We start from the raw sequence: 19,223 nt of genomic DNA, 5'->3' as shown, positions 1-19,223 counted from the left end.
TACTGGCAGACCCAGAAGCGACACATGTGAGGGGACAGCTGTTTCTCTGATTCATTGCCTATCTTGGAATTTTGGCCTGAGAGTCACAACTCTTGATTTCTCATGACTCAAAACTTGCTCTCTTACCGTGACTTAAAGCTATTCTTATTGATCTCTCATCCTGCACATAAAACCAATAGCTGGATGAATCAAGTTCAGGTTTTCTGGGACATATAAAACATCACAAACTGAAACAGAAGTAGACAAGGCAGGTTGAGATACCCAAAAAGTAACCCATAACATTTCACCATAAAATAACTCAAGGAATGGACTGAACTTCACTAACTAAAATCATCTCTAGAAATCATGTGAAATGTATTGTTTCATAAGTGAAAACGTTTGCATTGAAAAATACTTTTAGATACTTTTCTAATCTTAAACATAAGCAAGTAATACTAATGGTATCATTAACGAGAACATGAATGCATTAATTAGAAGAGATAGAGCAAAAGAGCAAGCGAGAGAGAAAGAGAGAGAGAGAGAGAGAGAGAGAGAGAGAGAGAGAGAGAGAGAGAATGTATTGCAATAGGGCTAAATATGTCTGTAATATGGCTTGACAAACTTTTATGAGCCCTTTACTGCAAATACAGTTATATTTCAGGGTTCCAACTATCACACATCACACTCTGCGATGTCTGCCTATTTAGAGAAATTTAGAGAGCACAAAACAAAAACAAATGCTATGGGGAAAACATTAAATTCATACATGATATTTCACAAAGGGAATTTAAGCCTTTTTGTAAAATCCTGTGGTCTGGAGACTATCAGTCAAAGGCTGATGAAGTGCCTATTTTAGAAGAGTTAGCACCTTACACAATCATAAGATATGGTGTATCACAGCTCATCCCGTTTCTGGGAAAGTTGCATAATTCATGCTCATGGAAGAATGTGTAGGCAGGCCTGTTCATCTTGCCCTCAGTGAGGTGCAAGCTCAGTGGAAAAAGACAAGCTTTATCAGGCTGGCTTAGTAATGGTATGCATAATCACTACATCAGATCACACAAACTGGCACTGCCATCTCTATCATAACTTCTATCCCACCACCAATCCACACTGCAGCCACCAATCCTGACCTTTGAACCCCAGTACACATCAAAATTGAAAAGGCATCTTAAAGGGGTCAAGGGCTGGCAGTGAATGTGATCTATGATTCAGTGTGTCAAAGGCGACATGGGGCGCTGTGTAGCACAGGTCTCCCAGTCACCTCCACTCTGGAGGTCAGAATTTCTACACTTCCTTTTGCTTCCTTCCAAAACTGAAGCCCATCTGACAGGACTCTAATCAAAGATAGCAGCAACAGTCTCACTATCCATACACAGGCTCAGGCAATGGCATGCAAAGACTGGCACTTGTACATATGCACATGCATGGGTATGTACACACACACACACACACACACACACACACACACACACACAGGACACACCCCTCTGTGTGTCATCCTTATGTTTAATTTGTCTGTCCATTCCTGCCATTACCCAAATACTTTCACTGATGAACTCAATCTGTCTCGGTTCACAGAGGAGGCAATGGCATGAAGTTCTTACGTGCCACTGTCAACTGATGGGGGGCGCATAGTTGTTGATATTTCTGAGATATATTCCTCAGAGTATTTTGACATTCTAGCGTGCTCCCACTTGTGCAACCATCAACCACAGTACATAGCGATTTATGCTTCACCTATAAATATATTCATCTCAGACTGATGTATTCCACTGCATATCCCTCTACTCTTCCCGTATAAGAGAAAACAAAAACAGGGACAAACAGAAGAAGGGTAGGTTTCTGTGACCTGTAATCTTAGCATTTAACATGCATATTTCATGAGGAGTTATCGGCTATATTGTATCTCTGAGGTAAGGGATATCCAGGCTGCAGCAGAAATCCCTAAAGGGTGGGGGACACAATAAAAATTGCTTTCTCATGCTCCCTCCATCAATCAACAGAAGGCTCCCGGCAGTCACCCATTTCTTGGTGTAATGAATTCATACACACACTTTATGGAGATGGGACCAAGGGGGTTCATAGTGGGAAGAAGAGGTGTAGGGGTGTGAGCTGTCAGTACAACACTGAGGCATAAGCTTTTTATTGTTAACTTATATCCAAGCTGAGATGATCACCATGCCAAGAAACCTCCCCCCTGCCACATCTGACAGCACTAAAATGAAGCCAAGGTCAGAGGTTGAGATTTGGTTCACGCAGGCTCCTAGGGACTATCACAACACCCACACATAGCTTTAGTGTTTCATTCTGTCTGGCATTTACTTTACAAATTATGACAGATGAAGAGCTTGGATGCAATCTATATGCAGTTGTGGTGATCACTGGACGATTGGCAGGAATGCATTTTCCAAAAGGCTCAGATGAAAAAGTATAACATATACTACATTATGGGATTACAAAGCTGTTTGTGGACGTAAATGGCGTGTCAAGGAAAATAAAATCAGCTTTACTGACACATGTAAGGGTTGTCATTGTCATACCAAACAAATAATAGCACTTCAGAAACAGATGGTTTTCAACATGGGAATTTGGGAGATATTGATTGTAAAATGCAGTATAAAACACTGTCACAGCTGAAATTTATGTTAGAGATGTCAGATCTACAAGCGGTTCAAGATGGACATGATTGCATGTACTTACAAAGATTCTGTGCTGTTTTGCCGTCAAGGATCCGAAGCTCTTTCGCCTTTTTCTTGAATTGGGTCATTCTATCATCAGTTTCTTCCACATCCTTCTTCACTGTAAGAGGGAAAAAAGTGTTCTCAGCGCTACGACATTCACATCAGAATGAAATGTACGCATTGTAATAAGAGACTGTATGGTACTGATCACAATATGACATTGTTAAATTAAACATAAGGTAATATTCCCAAATGTCATTTTGAAACCTCTCTAAAGAAAATTACACAAGTCAATTCATATATAATAAGATGCAAAAACATGTATGCATATTAGGACACAAGTTGACAGACCATTTTGGGTTGGAAACACCTGCAATAGAATTCCCAAACTAGCCAACTTCAACTTCAGCATATGGGTTCAATATCAGTACTGCCTTCATACAGGTTCATCTTCATGTCACTAGTTGTTATTTTTACCATTGTTTTAGATTTATAGCATCAGTGCCTGTAAGTATTTGAATACTGATAAATTCTGCAATGACAAAAAGATTAACTAAAAGAGAGAATCAATTTTCTGCATAGCTTTACACTTAAGTAGCCACTGCACTTCAGGTTTTGATAGGAGGATATTAGTAATTTAACACTGAACAGTTAAATGTCTTTCTGCCCCCAGGGTCAATTGAGAAACCTCATCCAGGAAGATTTGTTCTATCCCTATTTGCTAAGCCAAACACAAATCATCAGCCTCTTCCCAAGCCAAACATCTATATTCACCAGCTTAGTGCACTAGCTATTAGCAAATTATTTCTTAATCAGCAGGTTATTCATACAGTATCTCATCATAGCTAAGCATATCATAGCCATGGCAAAGGAAATTCTGCATATAATGTGTAGCATATATGGAAATGTCTGATCCAAGAAACTCTAAACAAAATAGCACAAACTCCTAAGAGCAATGTATCAATGGCTTGTATAGGGAAGAGACTAATGGGACGTCTTAGCCAGAAAACAAATCCCTCTCCACTATTGTTGCAACAGAGAACCATCTATGAAAAACAAAGATGGCTGAAATGAAGCTTTGAGAAAAAAGATTTTTAAAAAGTTTACCTCTGTTGTGGAATGCAAACATGGTGAGGATGGCTTCAAATCCATTCACACACCTTGTTTTAATGTCCAGAAAGGACATTTTGGCTTGTTTGCCCAGAGGCCTTGGGAAAAGTCTAATATATGAGGCATAGAAAACATTGACCTCCACATTATATAGCAAGGGATACAGATGTGTATGGAAGCCACTATTATTAGCCCTCTGCTGTCCATCACACTGGAGAAACGTAGAATTCTGAATTCAAAAGGAATCTCTGCTCCCTACGCTGGTCAAAAGGATGAGACAGATCAACAAATCACGATTGGGGAATTCAGAACAATATTTAGTTCTCAAGAGCTGTGTCCCTCAGGCACAGCTCAGCTGAAAAAAAGATCATTGGGGATGGCTTTAACTGTTTACCCCAAGCATGTCTCAAAGGACTTCACAATGACCCTCCCTAGATCCAACTAGTCAACAATCAAAAATAGAACAGAAAAACAGAATGATGAAACAAACTAAACACAAGACACAATAATACAATTCCCAGCAGGAAATAGAAAGCCTACCTATCATATTTAGCCTGGCATCACAAGCCTTAGACCATCAGTGTATCCAAGGAATGACCAAGAAAAGCTTATTAGAAAAAAAAAAAAAAAAAAAAAACACTGGAGGAAACCTTAGGTGGGTCAAGTCAAAGAGGGATCCCCACCAGAACAGCTGAGTGTGCAATAGATGTCAAGATAAACAATAAACTACACAGCAATATGGACACTTATAATTAGGTTGCCTCATGAGAAACAGTTTTATCTCATAGAATTGGTGACATTAGATGATCAAATTCAGAGCTTCAACAAAGCAGTGGTGAAAGACAGAGCGATGATCTATTTGTGCAAGAGCGATTAAGGGTGAAATGAGTCCTCTAGGCTGCAGCCTCATAGTTGACCATGGAGGAAAAATACAGATAAGCAGATTACACTGCAACCAAACCATGTGCCAAAGGATCTATTCAAGTATCACAATTAGGACACTGTCCTGTGGAGGACATTTCCCCCTTCTTTTGTTTGTGAGTGTGCCAATTTGTTCTCTCTGTGACAGTGGGTAGATGACTAATTAACACAGTTTCTTCAACTAGGCTCTTATTGTCAACATCCTAGAGCAAAAGAGATAATTGTGTTACCAACATAAATTTACCCTTTGGCCCAATGTCACTACCTGGCTGAACACCGCACAATAACAGTCAAACAGGAGCAGCCTCGCCCCTGTCTCCATGATTGAGAGAGTGCAATTCTTGACACTGGGAAACACTGGCAGCTAAAATTACTCTTAAATTGTTCTTAGCATACATGAACTTTGTCAAGGAATACAGGCATATACAAATATGCATAAGTGCAACAGATGACTGTTTTAGGTGGGAAGTATTTAGGAGGAAACCTGAAGAAACTATACACAGGAAGAGGAAACACCAGTGGTAGGTGGGAAAGAAGACTCCGTAGACCCCTCTCCAACCAAAGGCTTGCAGATGAGGCAGCACACTTTTCTGCTAATCATCACAACTCTGCTGTTTAAGCCCAAGGTGGGAGTCTCCCAGGAAATCTAGAACAAACAAGCTGCTCCCCTAGCGCTGACTTGCATATTTGAAGAAACAATCAAAGAGGCAACATCTCTTGGGCAGGCAGAAGAAGTGATGCTGGAGGCGTCTGCTGTACTCCAGTGCTTGCTGTCAACACGACAACAGGGATGAGATTGTTTACTGTATAAAGCAGTGCAGAAATGGGGGGAGGTATGTCCCACTGCTACAATAGTATGGTTTAAATTTCTGTAATCAGCATCCGAGCAGACACCTCACTTTGGTTGCAGTATGACTTAAGGCCACTCAGAGTGTAAGACAGGACAGGCTGCTCCCTTATATCAAGTACACTTCAGAGATGTAGAACAGCCCACGGCTTGAACTTAAAATTATTTTGAGCTGGTAGAAGCCTTTGAGCAAGGTTGTGAGTGGTGGGACTTCAGACTTAATACATGTTTTCAACTGGGAGTGGCACATCTATTTGAATTTGAGGTGGAGATCTTGAAATTCCTTCAGGACATGTGGACTTCAATGAAAATAAGAATATCTTACTGTTATACTGAGTCACTATAGATAAGGGGCAATGAGACAACCGAAACAAGATCATTTCTTCATCGAGCACCCCCTCCACATACACACACACACACACACACACACACACACACACACACACTTTTCTCATGAGGCAAGAGCTTTGGACAAAGAAACCGGAGAGCCAGAAAAATAAAAATACAGCATCTGGAAACAATGATCTCCCTCAGAGGATGGCCCACAGAGTGAGGGCAAATTAAACTGAGAGGGGGAATTTGGCTGCGTGAGGTACTAAATTGTTCTCTTCAACCTCCATTCCCTTTCCTCTACTGCCTCTTGAATGTCTCACCTGGGTACCTCACACTCTCAGCAGGGCGCTCTCAGCCCATCCATCAGTGCCTCAGCTGTCCTCGCCCTTACCCCGAGGGCCCGATGCCATCTCAAATTAAATAGAATAACAGTACCTCTAATAATCTGAAACAGGCACATTCTTTTCTGATACCATTCTATAGTGCTCAGAGCTTTCCCGCTGGGCACTGAGTAGTGGCATCAGTTGGCTGATTTCTGCTACAGTGTTTGCTGGCTGACTCAATTATGCCACATGTCACATGTTTCCTCTGAGCACTGCATGTGGACTGATGGGCCCTGGAGGGCTTGCACAAACTCTGGCTGCAAGTCAGAGTCCCGGATGTGTGACAGTAGGTGGCATGTTTCTACCAGATGGTTCACCACAACAATAAAGTAGGTTTAATAAATATACCCTAGATACAAATTATATCAGTGAGACAGACGATCTTACTCTCAGCGCACTTGTGCATACTGAGAGTGCTGGTGTGTGTGTGTGTGGGGGGGGGTGTTAAGAATGTATGACCTATACATGAAGCCAAACTTTAACCTACCCAACACAGTAATTACATAAGAGCTTATCAAAGTCCTTGTCAATGTTTAAACATGTTTTACTGGTTGCCTATTGGTTTAAATGTAATACTCTGACAACAATTTTATTTGTTAATGCCAACTCCCATACATTTATTTAGAGAACTGTGTATGGTGGGCACATTCTGGGGGTGTTTTTGGCAGCTAGCTGGTGTGCTTGAAGCTGTCATACACAATGGAAACATAAAGCCATACCTCGTACAGACGTATAATTTGTATGACAGCTTGTCAGACCAGTACGCGGTGGTAATCCAATTTTAATCAAAACTAATAACAGGGACACATTAATTGTTGATGGTTGGAAAAAGAATGATAAGAAAAATAAGAAGCATGTGGGGGTGCACAGTGGAGAAGTAAAATACAAATACAAACATCTTCTCGTCAGTTCTCTTTAGAGTCCCTGTTATGCAAAAAAGTAATTATTAGGTGTTATTAGCTGAGTAAAGACATGCTGAACTCATGTAGGAAAAGAAAATATATTACTGAAATATACATGATGCCTTGAGAGCAGCACAGGATGAATTATGTAGAACTGAACTGTATACTGTAGTTGAATGCTGGGCCAGAGGATCCTCTAAGAGAGAAGAGGTCAAATGCTTTTGACTTGATATTGACCAGGCAAGTTAGAGTAGAGAAATGCGCAAGTGAAATATAAATAGTTAGTATTTCACATTGATTTGTTGTAATGTGATAACTTACAAGGATGGAAACACTTTAAGAAAAACATCAGGGAGGAGGGGTGTTTCACAATCTTGTTTAAACAAAAAACATAAAAGATTCACTATGGCCAACATAACCACATGAATATAAATCTCTGGTGTGACTGTTACACATTCCATTAAGTGTGTGTGTGTGTGTGTGTGTGTGTGTGTGTGTGTGTGTGTGTGTGTGCGTGCGTGCATCCGTGTGTGTGTGTGTGTGTTTGTGTGTGTGTGTGTGTGTGTGTGTGGAAGGGGTTAGAGCTTGTTCTGTGCCAAAAAGGAGTCAACAGAAATGAAGCAGGGTTCATTGAAAACAATATATGAATAATTTCAGTAAAATCTGATTTGGCTGATTAAGAATGACTTGGCATCTTAGTTAAGCCTTCTCTGTGGGCTTTGGACTGAGGTATACCCCTGGGAGGCTCTGTGATACCAAGAGTTCTCCAACACTTGGACATGCAGTCTGTTTGCTGGCCCAGATTTACTATCCTGGTTGCCTTCCATGTGATATCTCCCTCAAGACGTCCAGAAAACCCAGGGCATTACAAAGCTAAACACTACCACATGTTCACTTCCGGACGCAGACCATGGGGCTGAGCCTCACCACCAAGCACCATAGAATAAAGGGGCCTACAATTTTGGAGAACAGAAGGCCAAGGTTTCATGTATTTATTTTTTTAAGGTGTCAGTTTAATCACCGCTTTGCAATTTCGCTTCTCTAATGTCTTACACAGTGATACAGTGTGAAACAAGAACACTTAACCAAAGTCAGTACAAAGTTATGAGCAACTCATTTATGATTGTGCCTGTACAGTGTGTGCTTTGATTTATCTTTTCAGTATAGTTTGTGCTTTGGTCAAATAGGCCACTTTTTGGTAAATCAATGAACAGTTTGCTTGGTAAGGTCCCACAGCGCATCACAGCACATTAGATTGTGATTTTCCAGGGTCCACCGTCTTTGAAGTTCTGTATCTCTTACATATCCACCCGCAAAAACAGAAAACACATATGAAATAATCCCCTGAAGACTTGGGTCACTGTGGGTAAGTAAACTGTATTAAGAAGGGAAAAATGAGGTGGACAAAGGCATTGCTAAATGTCTGCTGGTGAGACAGAAGCTTTTGGAAGGGGGGAAAGAGTCTGGCCCAATCACACCTTGAATAATGAGTGAGACCTCCAAAAGTAGAGAGCACACGTAAGGTTTGAAAACACCATTTGACCAGTGAATTCCAGCCGTGACCAATTTCTCCCATTGACTAGGGCTAAACAAAGGTCTCTTTCTCAACCCCAAAGCCAATTTGCTGTCTTGATATAAACCTCTCTGTCCACTCATCCTGCTATCTTGGATCTCCTAGCATGAACCTCTCAAAAAGGCAATCCTTTTCCCTTTCATTCAGTGAACTGAAATTGTTCCATTTTCTATCAGCATGGCAAACACCAATCACATACAAAAAAAAAGAAAGAAATTCACAGTACTTAACTATATACAGTTCTGTATACCTAGAAATTAATGTATAATTAAAATGTGTATATGGGATGTTTGGGGTGGGACGTAGACTTTGTATATTTACTTTCCTCCACTTCAATGACATTTCCATGACGCCTCCAAGGAAGCCTATCACTTCAGGAGGTTTATTTAAGGGTTCAAGCCCATTGGGCTGAAACCCTACCCTAGTTCAGCTTCTTTTGCTCCTGTTTCTCGGTTTCTTCTTCAACTTTTTTTGTTTTGTTTTGTTTTGTTTTGTTTTTGTAGCTTTACCTCAGTCCAAGAACAACCAAAGTTGCTATGGAGGTTTCAAATCTTGTCCTCACCACCAATTGGCAACATGAAAGGTGGAACAGTATGCAAGACTTTCCTTTGCCCCTCCGATTCCATGGGTCAAGACAAATTCATTATTGATATGGAGATATGGATTTTCATTGCTGCTATGATTTTTCATCCATTCTGAAGTTTATGTAGCAGGTATTTTTGTTTTGTTTTGTTTTGTTTTTTGTCTCCTGCAAAGTTGATTCAATCTCAACAAAATGCTACACACATCACATCACATCACATGTTGACTTCCTGCTGTTACTGCTACCTGATTTTTAAATTTTATTTATTTATTTATTTAGTTAGTTAGTTATTTTTGTTAAATCCACACTGTTTGCACGTATGTTATCATCTTCATTTGTGCACCAGGGCCAGAGAGGAATACTGAGGCATACTTCTCAAATGCTTCACATTCTAGAGCTGCCAGAATTCTTATACATAATTTGGAATAGACTCCAAAGCATGACGGACCACGTTTGGAAGGTCTCTGCAGTGCCACCATCAGGACACCTTTGAAATAGCATTGTTTTGTTCGGTGAAGATTGCCCTCACACCCACCTATTTTACATATAACATACCTACATCACTGTTGTTTCCAAAATGATGAAGTTTGTGGACTGTTTGGCTTAGATACACAAAATAAGTTGATGGTGAAAATGTACCAAAAAAAAAAAAAAAAAAAGAGAGAGAGGAAGCAGCCCCACCACAAAAGCTTTACAATTCACATGGAGAACTTTCTAATAATGACAGATCAAGTTCATATTATCATTATCATTTGCCCCACAGGCTTGGACCCTGCAAAGGCACACTCGTCATTATATTTTTGTTGTCCTTTTATTTTTGGCACATTTGCATTAATAACTAACTAACGAAATAAATACCTGAAGTGAACTAAATAAGTATCTCTCATGCACTAAGAGCGCAAGTTCAAGCAATTTGTGTATGTGCCCGCCTTTACCAAGCTCTGACCTTGACATAGCAGCCCGTTGGAGCTGTCTTTTTAAGAACTACTTCTCAGCCAAAAATGAACCAGTTACAATGAAGCTACAGTTGGGGGCGAGGTAAAGCTCTCAACCATGCAATCATCATCACGCCTAATGGTAACAGGGAGTGGGGGAAGTGCCTGATAATGATAATGATGATGAAAAGTGTTTTAAATGTGAGTTCATGCACACCGGTCAGTGTCAAGTAATACACTTCTCCCAAAAATATGTACGTGTGTGTGTCCATCCCTGCATAACTTCTGGGGTCAACTGTCTGTCTGTCTAAAAGCATCTGGTTATGATTATTAAGGGTTTCTAAATATAAGGTATGTGTGGGGGTAGTTGGGGGCAGGATAAGTCCCACAGAGTGACACTCTGACCTGTGGCCAGTAATGTCTTCAGCATGCAGGGAGAGGCCCAGCCCACGCTTGAAGGTACACAGCTGGGCCTGGAGCAGTGCCCAGTGGGGGAAACCACCTCCACTCCTAATGAGACACACATCCTAAAGCAGATCTCTGTTTAGTGCTCCATTTTCCTGTGTCTTTTCAAATCTGAAATGAGAAGGATCCCTGTAAAGCATTAATGTTTCCTCCGATATGATGATGGTTACTGCCCATCTATTGTGAAGAACCAGAGCACATAATGTCAGTTACTGTATGACCTGCCAACAGGCTAGATCATGGCCTTTTGATTCTACCCTTGATTTCTGTCATGGATTATGAGTTTTGATAGGTTTCCACAGGAGCATCTGAATCCTTTCTGGTGTCTAATAAAATGTGAGATATTCCCTATAATAAACAAATACATATATAAACAATTAAATAAACAAATAGACATTACACCAACATACAGGATATTTGCTGAGAATACCACAAACATGAATTTAAATAAGAATAAATAAACAAAATAAATAAATAAAAATGTTGAAAAAATGAAAATCTAAAATCAATATCTGAGCATTGTCTATGACCTAGCCCTTGGTACAGCCTTTAAACAAGTATATTTAATCTGCCCACATCACATCATTATTGTTCTGTCTCTCAGAGGCAGGGAGTGTGGGAAGGCTCTGACTCTGCCTTTTAAATTGGTCGTGGAGACAGGCTCCTGGGGGCAGCGAATGGATTGAGCCTGACAGCTGATCAGCTCCAGGAAACCATTCTCTGGTTGTGCCAAGGCAGCTCGTCGCGACCCAATGCACTTGAGCGCTGGTGGAAAGGCAGTAGCTGATGGTCCAAACGGCTGCCCCTGGCGTCCATTAAGAACCCGCCATGCCGACCTACTTTAAGCATTCAATAGACAATGCTGAAGCCTGGCTCATGTCACTACAGGGGATGAAGAGCAGAGATTTGAGGCTAAGGCTGTTCCTTGGACAGCTAGCAGGTTAACTGATGTCCCAGCGGTCTCTATTACCTCTCCCAGTACCAAGCTACATAGGACCGAGCACAGACAGGAATACCAGAGGATACAGAAAGGACCTAAAACAGGGGTATCATAAGGTAGCTATACTGCCACAGGCCGTAAAAACTTTTGACAATAGCCGACCATGCTTTTGTAAACTGTTTCTCCTCTTCAATTTACAATGGAAATAGGAGGATTTAGCTTGAAATATGTTCAGCATATCATTTAAGTCTGCTCTAGGAAAACACTTGCACTCAGTGCAGTGATTGCCACATTTTGGAGACTGCTCGACAGGCCTGCATTCCGTCAGCTGACAGAACATAGTCTGTCTTCTCTTTTTACAAAAAAAAAAAAACACTTTTTCATTTGCACTTTCTCTCCCTTTCAACAATAGCCCATTTCTTTTCTCTTTTATCATTGCTTGTACAACATTTCAGGATGAAAACAAGATGTAAAACATAAAGCAAGCAGGGGGTAGGGGGGAGCAGTGGTTCAATTTGTGATCTGTCTCAAGAAGTTCAGTTTTGTTTTTGTTTCTTTGCTTTTATCTCTTTGGCCACTGCCTGGTGTTTGGCCTTGTCACCCTCTGATCATATCTTTAGCAATTATTCTTGGATACAAACTGACCCAGCCCCTGTAAAACCTTGCTTTTAATGACTGATACAGCATATGAATTGCAAGCTGTTTTTGGACATGACCGTTCAGAAGAGAAATAGAGGAAAACGTTTTTTATCATGCAGTGTCACTAATTGTGAGACTGTCTGCAGTGGCAATGAACAATAGTTTATTCTCATTTTTTTTGTGTGTGTGTGTGTGTGTGTGTGTGTGTTTGTTTTTTTTTTTTTTTTTGGTGTGCTCTCAGTGGGGCCACCATTGCCTTTTGCGATTGGAAAACAGACAGGTGTGACTAGTCAAACAGCTAAGTACAGAGTGAAGCATGAAAGGTTGTCAACCAAGGAAAAGACGACCATGCAAGGTTTATGTTTTATTTTTAAGAAATGTGCTCAAGTATTATCCCTTCCTCTTGTGAAGGTTAACCGATAGGTTGATCCAATTTGTCTACCAAGGCGTGAAAGGACTTAAGAAATACTTCACATCTCTGTGCTGTGAAATGTCAAGGTTTGCTGAAGGATGAGGACAGGAGGAGGGGGAAATGACTTTTTCCATTTTTGGCGGCTTGACTCCATGCTTGTTAGCAGCAATAGGTTTATCCTTGGAAATCAATGCTGGAACAGATATGTACAGAATAATTGTGAGTCCTCAGTCTCATAAAAGACAGCTGGTGCTATACCTGCCTCTAAAATGCATGCCTTCCCACTTTGCACACCATGGATACTCGCCCTCCCAATCTAAAGATAAATAATTCTTGACAGGCATTGAGTTCTGAGTATATCCTGCACTGTGATGGCTGGGGTTGGGTCGGCGATGTGATTGAGGCTTTAACAGCTTCCTTCATGTCACCTCCTGATGACTATTCTTCAGACAGCTGCAGAGGAACATGTTCTGGTGACATGAAGGTGTCAAAGCAGACATGCCCTGATTAAAGATGTACCATTCAGCACCTGGGGATGGAGTGAGAAGCGAGGCAAGGAGAATATGAGCGTGAAGAGAGGCACTCAGTCGTGAACTGCATTTGAATCCCAAAGCCTCAGTAGTTGTTGAGCTCTTCACCTGCCTCAACTTTTACAGGTAGTCTCTTTCTCTCCCCCTCTTCCGAAGTCACTGTCGCTCTCTCTATCTTTGCATAACAGATCAAAGAGACATGGCAGTTATGCTCAATCAGTGTTCAGACCCAAGGGAGGGAGAAGTGGAAGATGAGGACAAGTGAAAACAGTGTCTATGCGACAAAGAAAACTGTTAGCTAGAGTGCTGACTAGGGTCAGGAGTTGTAGTACACTATTCCTACTGGAATGCATGTTTTATGTTTGAGAGAGGGAGTCATGGCTGGTGCCGGATAGTGATGTGCTCTGCGTGGGCGCAACGTCCAGCTGGTCAGGGTTAGTGGAGAAGAGAGAGATAGGAGAAACTAAGAGAAAAAAAGGGGAGGAGACACACACACAAACACACACACACACACACACACACACACACACACAGAGAGAGAGAGAGAGAGAGAGAGAGAGAGAGAGAGTATTTGAGAGCAAAACAAAATTACGAAAAAGAAGACAGTGAGGCATAAAGCATATGAAGAAAGGATTACAAAAAGAGGCTCTGCTCTTGCTTCTCTCCCCTGGCTTATATTACTCAGGCCGTTACCCAGAGGGCCTCCATCAGAAACCCACACACTTACTGTACGCCAACTCCCTGGCCCTCTAGTCCACATTAGCCACTTCCTGTGAAACCCTTGTCCATTGGTCGCTGATAGCCAGCTGTAGCCAAAACAGCTTTGAGAAAACTGAGACAGCATTGTGAGGAGAAATGGCAATTACATGAGAAATGGAACAGTCCCAGAAGAAAAAGGGGAGTGTCTCATATATCAGTGATGGGAAAATGAAAAAAAAATAATAATAATGAATAAAAACTAAGACCTAACAAGTGCAATTAAAACATCGTTCATTATGGCTTCGTGACATCAAATCTACCTACCCGGCAATTATTTTTGATTTGGCTTACAGGAGTGCAGTACATGACACTACATGCTGTACAAAGTCCAATCATGAATACAATGATCCTTTGTTTAGTTTAATGATGATAGTTAAAACACTTTAGTCAGGCTTAATGAGTGATAATGATAGGCTTGCTTTTTTGTGCCATGGGAGGGGTCAGCACCATGCACGTAAAGCAGGTCGTTGTCTGGCACTGCAGGTTTCATGACTCGACTGGCAGTATTGTAATTGGATTCTTCACCTCTGCTGCAGTGGAATTAGGGGTACCCATGGTGTTGGGGCAAAAACCATTCAACCTCAACCTGTCTCTTGGTGGGCTGGCTTATGATGGGTTTATGAGGCCTGCTGCTGCCCTGCTGTCTGGATGACTCTTAGATGGGTTTCTGTATTAACCCAATGGCAATAAAAGTGATGCTGAGTCGCTTAGTGCTCAAGTTTGCCTTGTAAAGTGGAGCCTGTGAGCGAATCAAGCAGTCTAATAAAAGACCATACTGCTAGCCCCGGCTTTTAGTTGTAACTACCCGAGACCTAAACCGTCAACTGAAATCATGGCACTGCAGCTGGCCCCCTCAGTCATACAAAAAAATAAATGAACTTTCTCCTCCTCTCTTGCCTCACAACCCATTTGTCCATCTGCTATTTAACTGCAAACAATTTAAACAGTGATTTTGTTGTCCTTTGGGTGCTTTGTGGCTCTGTTTTATACAGAGAAATGCTTCCTGACCAAAACAATGAATGAAATAAAGGGCAAAAGAAAAAAAAAAAAGAACATAAATAATACTGAGTTGGAGGTGAATCTGTATAGAATGCAAGGGTTACTGCTGGACTAGAGGAAATGGTGGTATTGACAGAAACTCAAGTCAGAAAAAGACACAGCCAAAACACAGGCACTTTTTTTAGCCGTCCTGTTGTACAGCCAACATTCTGGTGCAGAGGGGAAAAAAGATACTTTAGTGTGGTGCTGTAAAATGATAACACCAAAGCTCTATGGATCCTTTAAAAGGAGAGCTGTGATCAATGGGAGATTGAAAGGAGACATGTGGCAGAAGTGAGAATATAACTCATGTCCCTCCTCTCTGATCTCTTGTTAAAGAATATGTCTTTCAATTCTCAACTCACTTAGAGGTGCATTTACTCTTTAGAGGCAACTGCATAAATGAAGCATTATTTTACACTACACATTTCCACAGTTGGCTCCTTTAGTGAGTTTTTTTCACAGTGCTAAACATGTTGATAATAAAATGTGGTCCCAGATGAGACTTAAATCCATTGCGCCCAGGTTAAGAGGCCAGCACTGTATACATTAGGGCATTAGTTGTTTATCACATTTGGCTTCGGGCAGCTGGTGAAACATATAGGCTACTCAAGAGAAGTTGTTGTGGTGTGCTGATCAAAAGCAAGTATACAAGCCTCTGCTGCTCCGGGCCCTTTAGTAGGTACTGCTAGATGAAGGGAAACTGCATGAGGGCAAATACACATCCAAAGGCATGTGCTGATCACTGGAATGTGTGTTCTCTCTCTGATTTATTTACTGGCCCTGTAAGCCTAACACCACCATCCCACAACCACCTTTCTCACATGCATACACGAACACACACACACACACACACACACACACAGCTGTATCTTGCAGTGATTCTAGCTGGCCTTGATCTTGACAGGAGCCTTTGGATTCTCCGACTCCCTGATATGACTCTCTGTGATGGATTGAAGCAAGCTCTACACATGCAGAAAGTGTACACATGTGAGCATGCATGGCCACGAACGTATGCACAAAGATCTCACACACACACACACACACACACACACACACACACACACACACACACAAACATCCATATAACCACATCTAAAAATGTATAAAGAGAAAAATAGTCAAAAACAAAATATAAACATGCTCTCTGAAAGTGCACCCTTCCCATCCATCACTTCATCTCTAATAGCCAAAAACAACAAATAAGCGCAGGTTATGCTGGCACCAAATGCTTATCGCCAGCCAAATGTCAGTTGTCAGGTGGATTTTATGGATGTTCCGATTTGCCTCTGATACATAAAGCATAAGTGCACGCATGTTAAAGATAAATGGCTGATTCCTGCCAAGACATATCATACAAGAGAAACAAGGAATTCATAATGGCAGTTCTCCAGCTGCTGAGAAGACAGAATTAGGTTGAAATACGTTAAGATGTGGGGAAAAGCGAATGTATATAGATGATATACTTTAAGGCACACAATCTGTTTACTCCGTGGTGCATCTTTTGCATGCTTGATATACTGTACACGGAGCAGCAGATGTATTGCACAGTACAAACACATTTGATAGCAGCATGTGAAAAGCAAATCAACAGCTTAAAAGAGAAAACTGCCAATGAACTCCTCATAGTGCACTGTGTTGAGTTATTTGCTATCTCTAAATAAATGTCATTTCTACATTTACTTTTGACATCCCACCCCAATGAAAACACACTGGCTAAAATGTAATCATTACATTACAGAGTTTGTGGTGCTTTGACATGTAAGCACATCATTTAAGCAATTTGGTGCTTTTGCAGTTAAGCAGTAGTGTCTGAATGGATAGGCTCCACCTGAGAAATAGAAATAAACTGAAACAAACTATGCAAAAGATGCACTGGTAAGTATTTCAATCCTATGTGGCAGGAAAAATGGAAAACAGACCATAAACCATCTAGCTCAACATTAACGAAAAAGTCATGCATTAAAAAAAAAAAAAAAGTCAGACTTGAGAGACATTTCTGAGACAAACAGAAAAAGGGTAACCCAAAGAAGCTTTTTGAACTTTCCAATGGCAGTGATACATGCTTGTGTGAAAAGAAAATGCGTCAAGGTTACATTCTTGATCCTTCCTCCCTTTTCTGTTTTCAGTGATAACTTCATTTAGATCCATGCAGCAGTGCTGGGACAGGAGTGGAGTGGAGGCTCACAGATACTATAGAACAGGATAAGCCTTCTGTGAAGCAGGTGGAGGAAAAAGGCCAGGGATCATCTTGAAAGGGATATAGCCTCCTGCCAATCATCCATACCTAATGACATGTGATACCATGTGTGTGCGGGCATGTGGATATGTGTGTTTTATAATACATGTGTGTGTTTGTGTGTCCCTGCACAACTGTGTGTGTACTGGATATGGGAGGCTTTTTTTGTTCTGATAGGCAGTCTCCCTAGTGTCTCATCTTTTCCCAACCCAGGAGCTGTTATCTCTGACTGCAGCTCAGCCTGGCGAGGTGGGGTCGCTCACCAGATGTACTGAGAAACAGTTGGATCCACCGTGCCGATGTGCGCGTGTGTGTGTGTGTGTGTGTGTGTGTGAGAGAGAGAGAGAGAGGGAGTATACATACATACATACATACACACACACACACACACACACACATATATATAGATATAGATATAGATATAGATATAGATACTCCCTCTCTCTTACATACATACAGACATGAAAGGGAAAGGGAAAAGGGAAAAACAAGATGTTGTTGACATTGAAAAAGAATATATAAAAGTATAAAACACTTACAGATGAGATACATATCTGTACTGTACAAAACAGTACAGATATGTACAGTCCAATAATACCATGTGCCCCCCCCCCCACACTTCATTTTCTAATTTTCCAAAGTACAGTGGGTTGTTTTTATTTTAAAGACTTTATTCCATATAAATAAATAATTCATGGAAAATCATAAAATGTATGCATTAGAATGTAAAGGTATAGCTGGCTGCATCACTCAGTTGATCTTTCTGAAAAGGATAACCATTTGGCATCAGTTCCAACATATGCAGGATTGTGCAGGATAGTGTTTCTTAAGCATACTGTATGTATCGAGAAAAGTATTTGGCAGTGTCTCAAAGAAATGTTTATTTGTATGAAAACGAAACACATCGATACAAAAATATGAGTATAAATATATGACAACCCATAGGCTTAAGATGCTAGTCAAGCAAAAGTGCCAGTTCAGCTATGTTCAATCTAAGAATACTACAAAGCCTGTCCTCTTTCACAAAATCTTCAAACAACAACACATTTCAGTGAAACCGTACTAACACAGAAAATGAATCCCAACTACCTGCAAGTTGCACGCACACATTTCCGAACCCAGATAATTGCATTGCAGCTTATTTCAGACGTCCAGGTGGCAGCATGTGTTTTTGAGGCTTGTGACTCCCCATACCACCCACAATCAGCTTCCTCCTCTAGGACTTCAAACACTCCCTCTCCTTCTATAAACCCTCCAGTCCCCACTCTCTAGGGGAGCCAAGCACCTGGCCAACAGTTTCGTATTCCTCTCAGGTGTGCCTCCACTGCATTGCACTAGCCTGATATGCACGCATATTAAGTACTGTATTGGCATTCTATTTTTCCAATAGTTGGTATTTTACTTTCAAAGTAGGCCAGCACTGAAGGACAGAGCACTTTTCCTGCCTACCAATTTCATCAGATGGAGGATGAGTGGTCTCAGCTTTGCACCATCTATCTGTGTAGGAATGTGAGCTCTCGAAAAGTTATTAAACAGAAACCTCTCTAGTTTATGAGTATGTTTATGTCATCATCATGATTCCTATCATCCCTGTTTTAATGCTGCACTGCAGCATTCACATTAATCATACTAAAAAAGGACAGCGTGCAATGCACTGATACTGACTCTTTTTCTCCCAACATCTTTCCATACATGTTGCTGTGCTATGCTCTTCTTTTCTGTCCATCTTGCTCTTACTGTCTCTCACAAACCTCCTTCATCCCACATCCTCTTAGTCCACCCTCTACCTCTCATGTAGGTAGCTGTCTTCTTATCAGAGCTGGGAGCTCACAGACCGTATTCCCTGAGGCCAGTCATGGGTTCCTGCCTTATGGGACTCCAGAGATTTCAAAGCAGCAGGAGAAACCCACGCTGACTCCCATAGAACACAGTGAATATTGAGAGGTATTCG

General features: G+C 41.1%; 1 protein-coding gene across 5 annotated transcripts in view; it reads right to left on the bottom strand.

Annotated features, from left to right (window-relative positions):
- The window catches only part of diaph2 (diaphanous-related formin 2), a 415,888-nt gene that overhangs the window by 181,487 nt on the left and 215,178 nt on the right, over window positions 1-19,223 (bottom strand). For all 5 annotated transcript variants that reach the window (XM_030062123.1, XM_030062125.1, XM_030062126.1 and 2 more), the window contains one exon: window positions 2,683-2,781. In XM_030062123.1, coding sequence (XP_029917983.1) covers window positions 2,683-2,781 — 99 coding nt within the window. The remainder of the gene's footprint in view (window positions 1-2,682; window positions 2,782-19,223) is intronic.

This window comes from Myripristis murdjan, chromosome 10 (genome assembly GCF_902150065.1).
Source record: "Myripristis murdjan chromosome 10, fMyrMur1.1, whole genome shotgun sequence".
Taxonomy (NCBI): Eukaryota; Metazoa; Chordata; class Actinopteri; order Holocentriformes; family Holocentridae; genus Myripristis; species Myripristis murdjan.
Note: the sequence above shows the minus strand (reverse complement) of the source record. Positions and strands in the feature narration are given on the sequence as shown.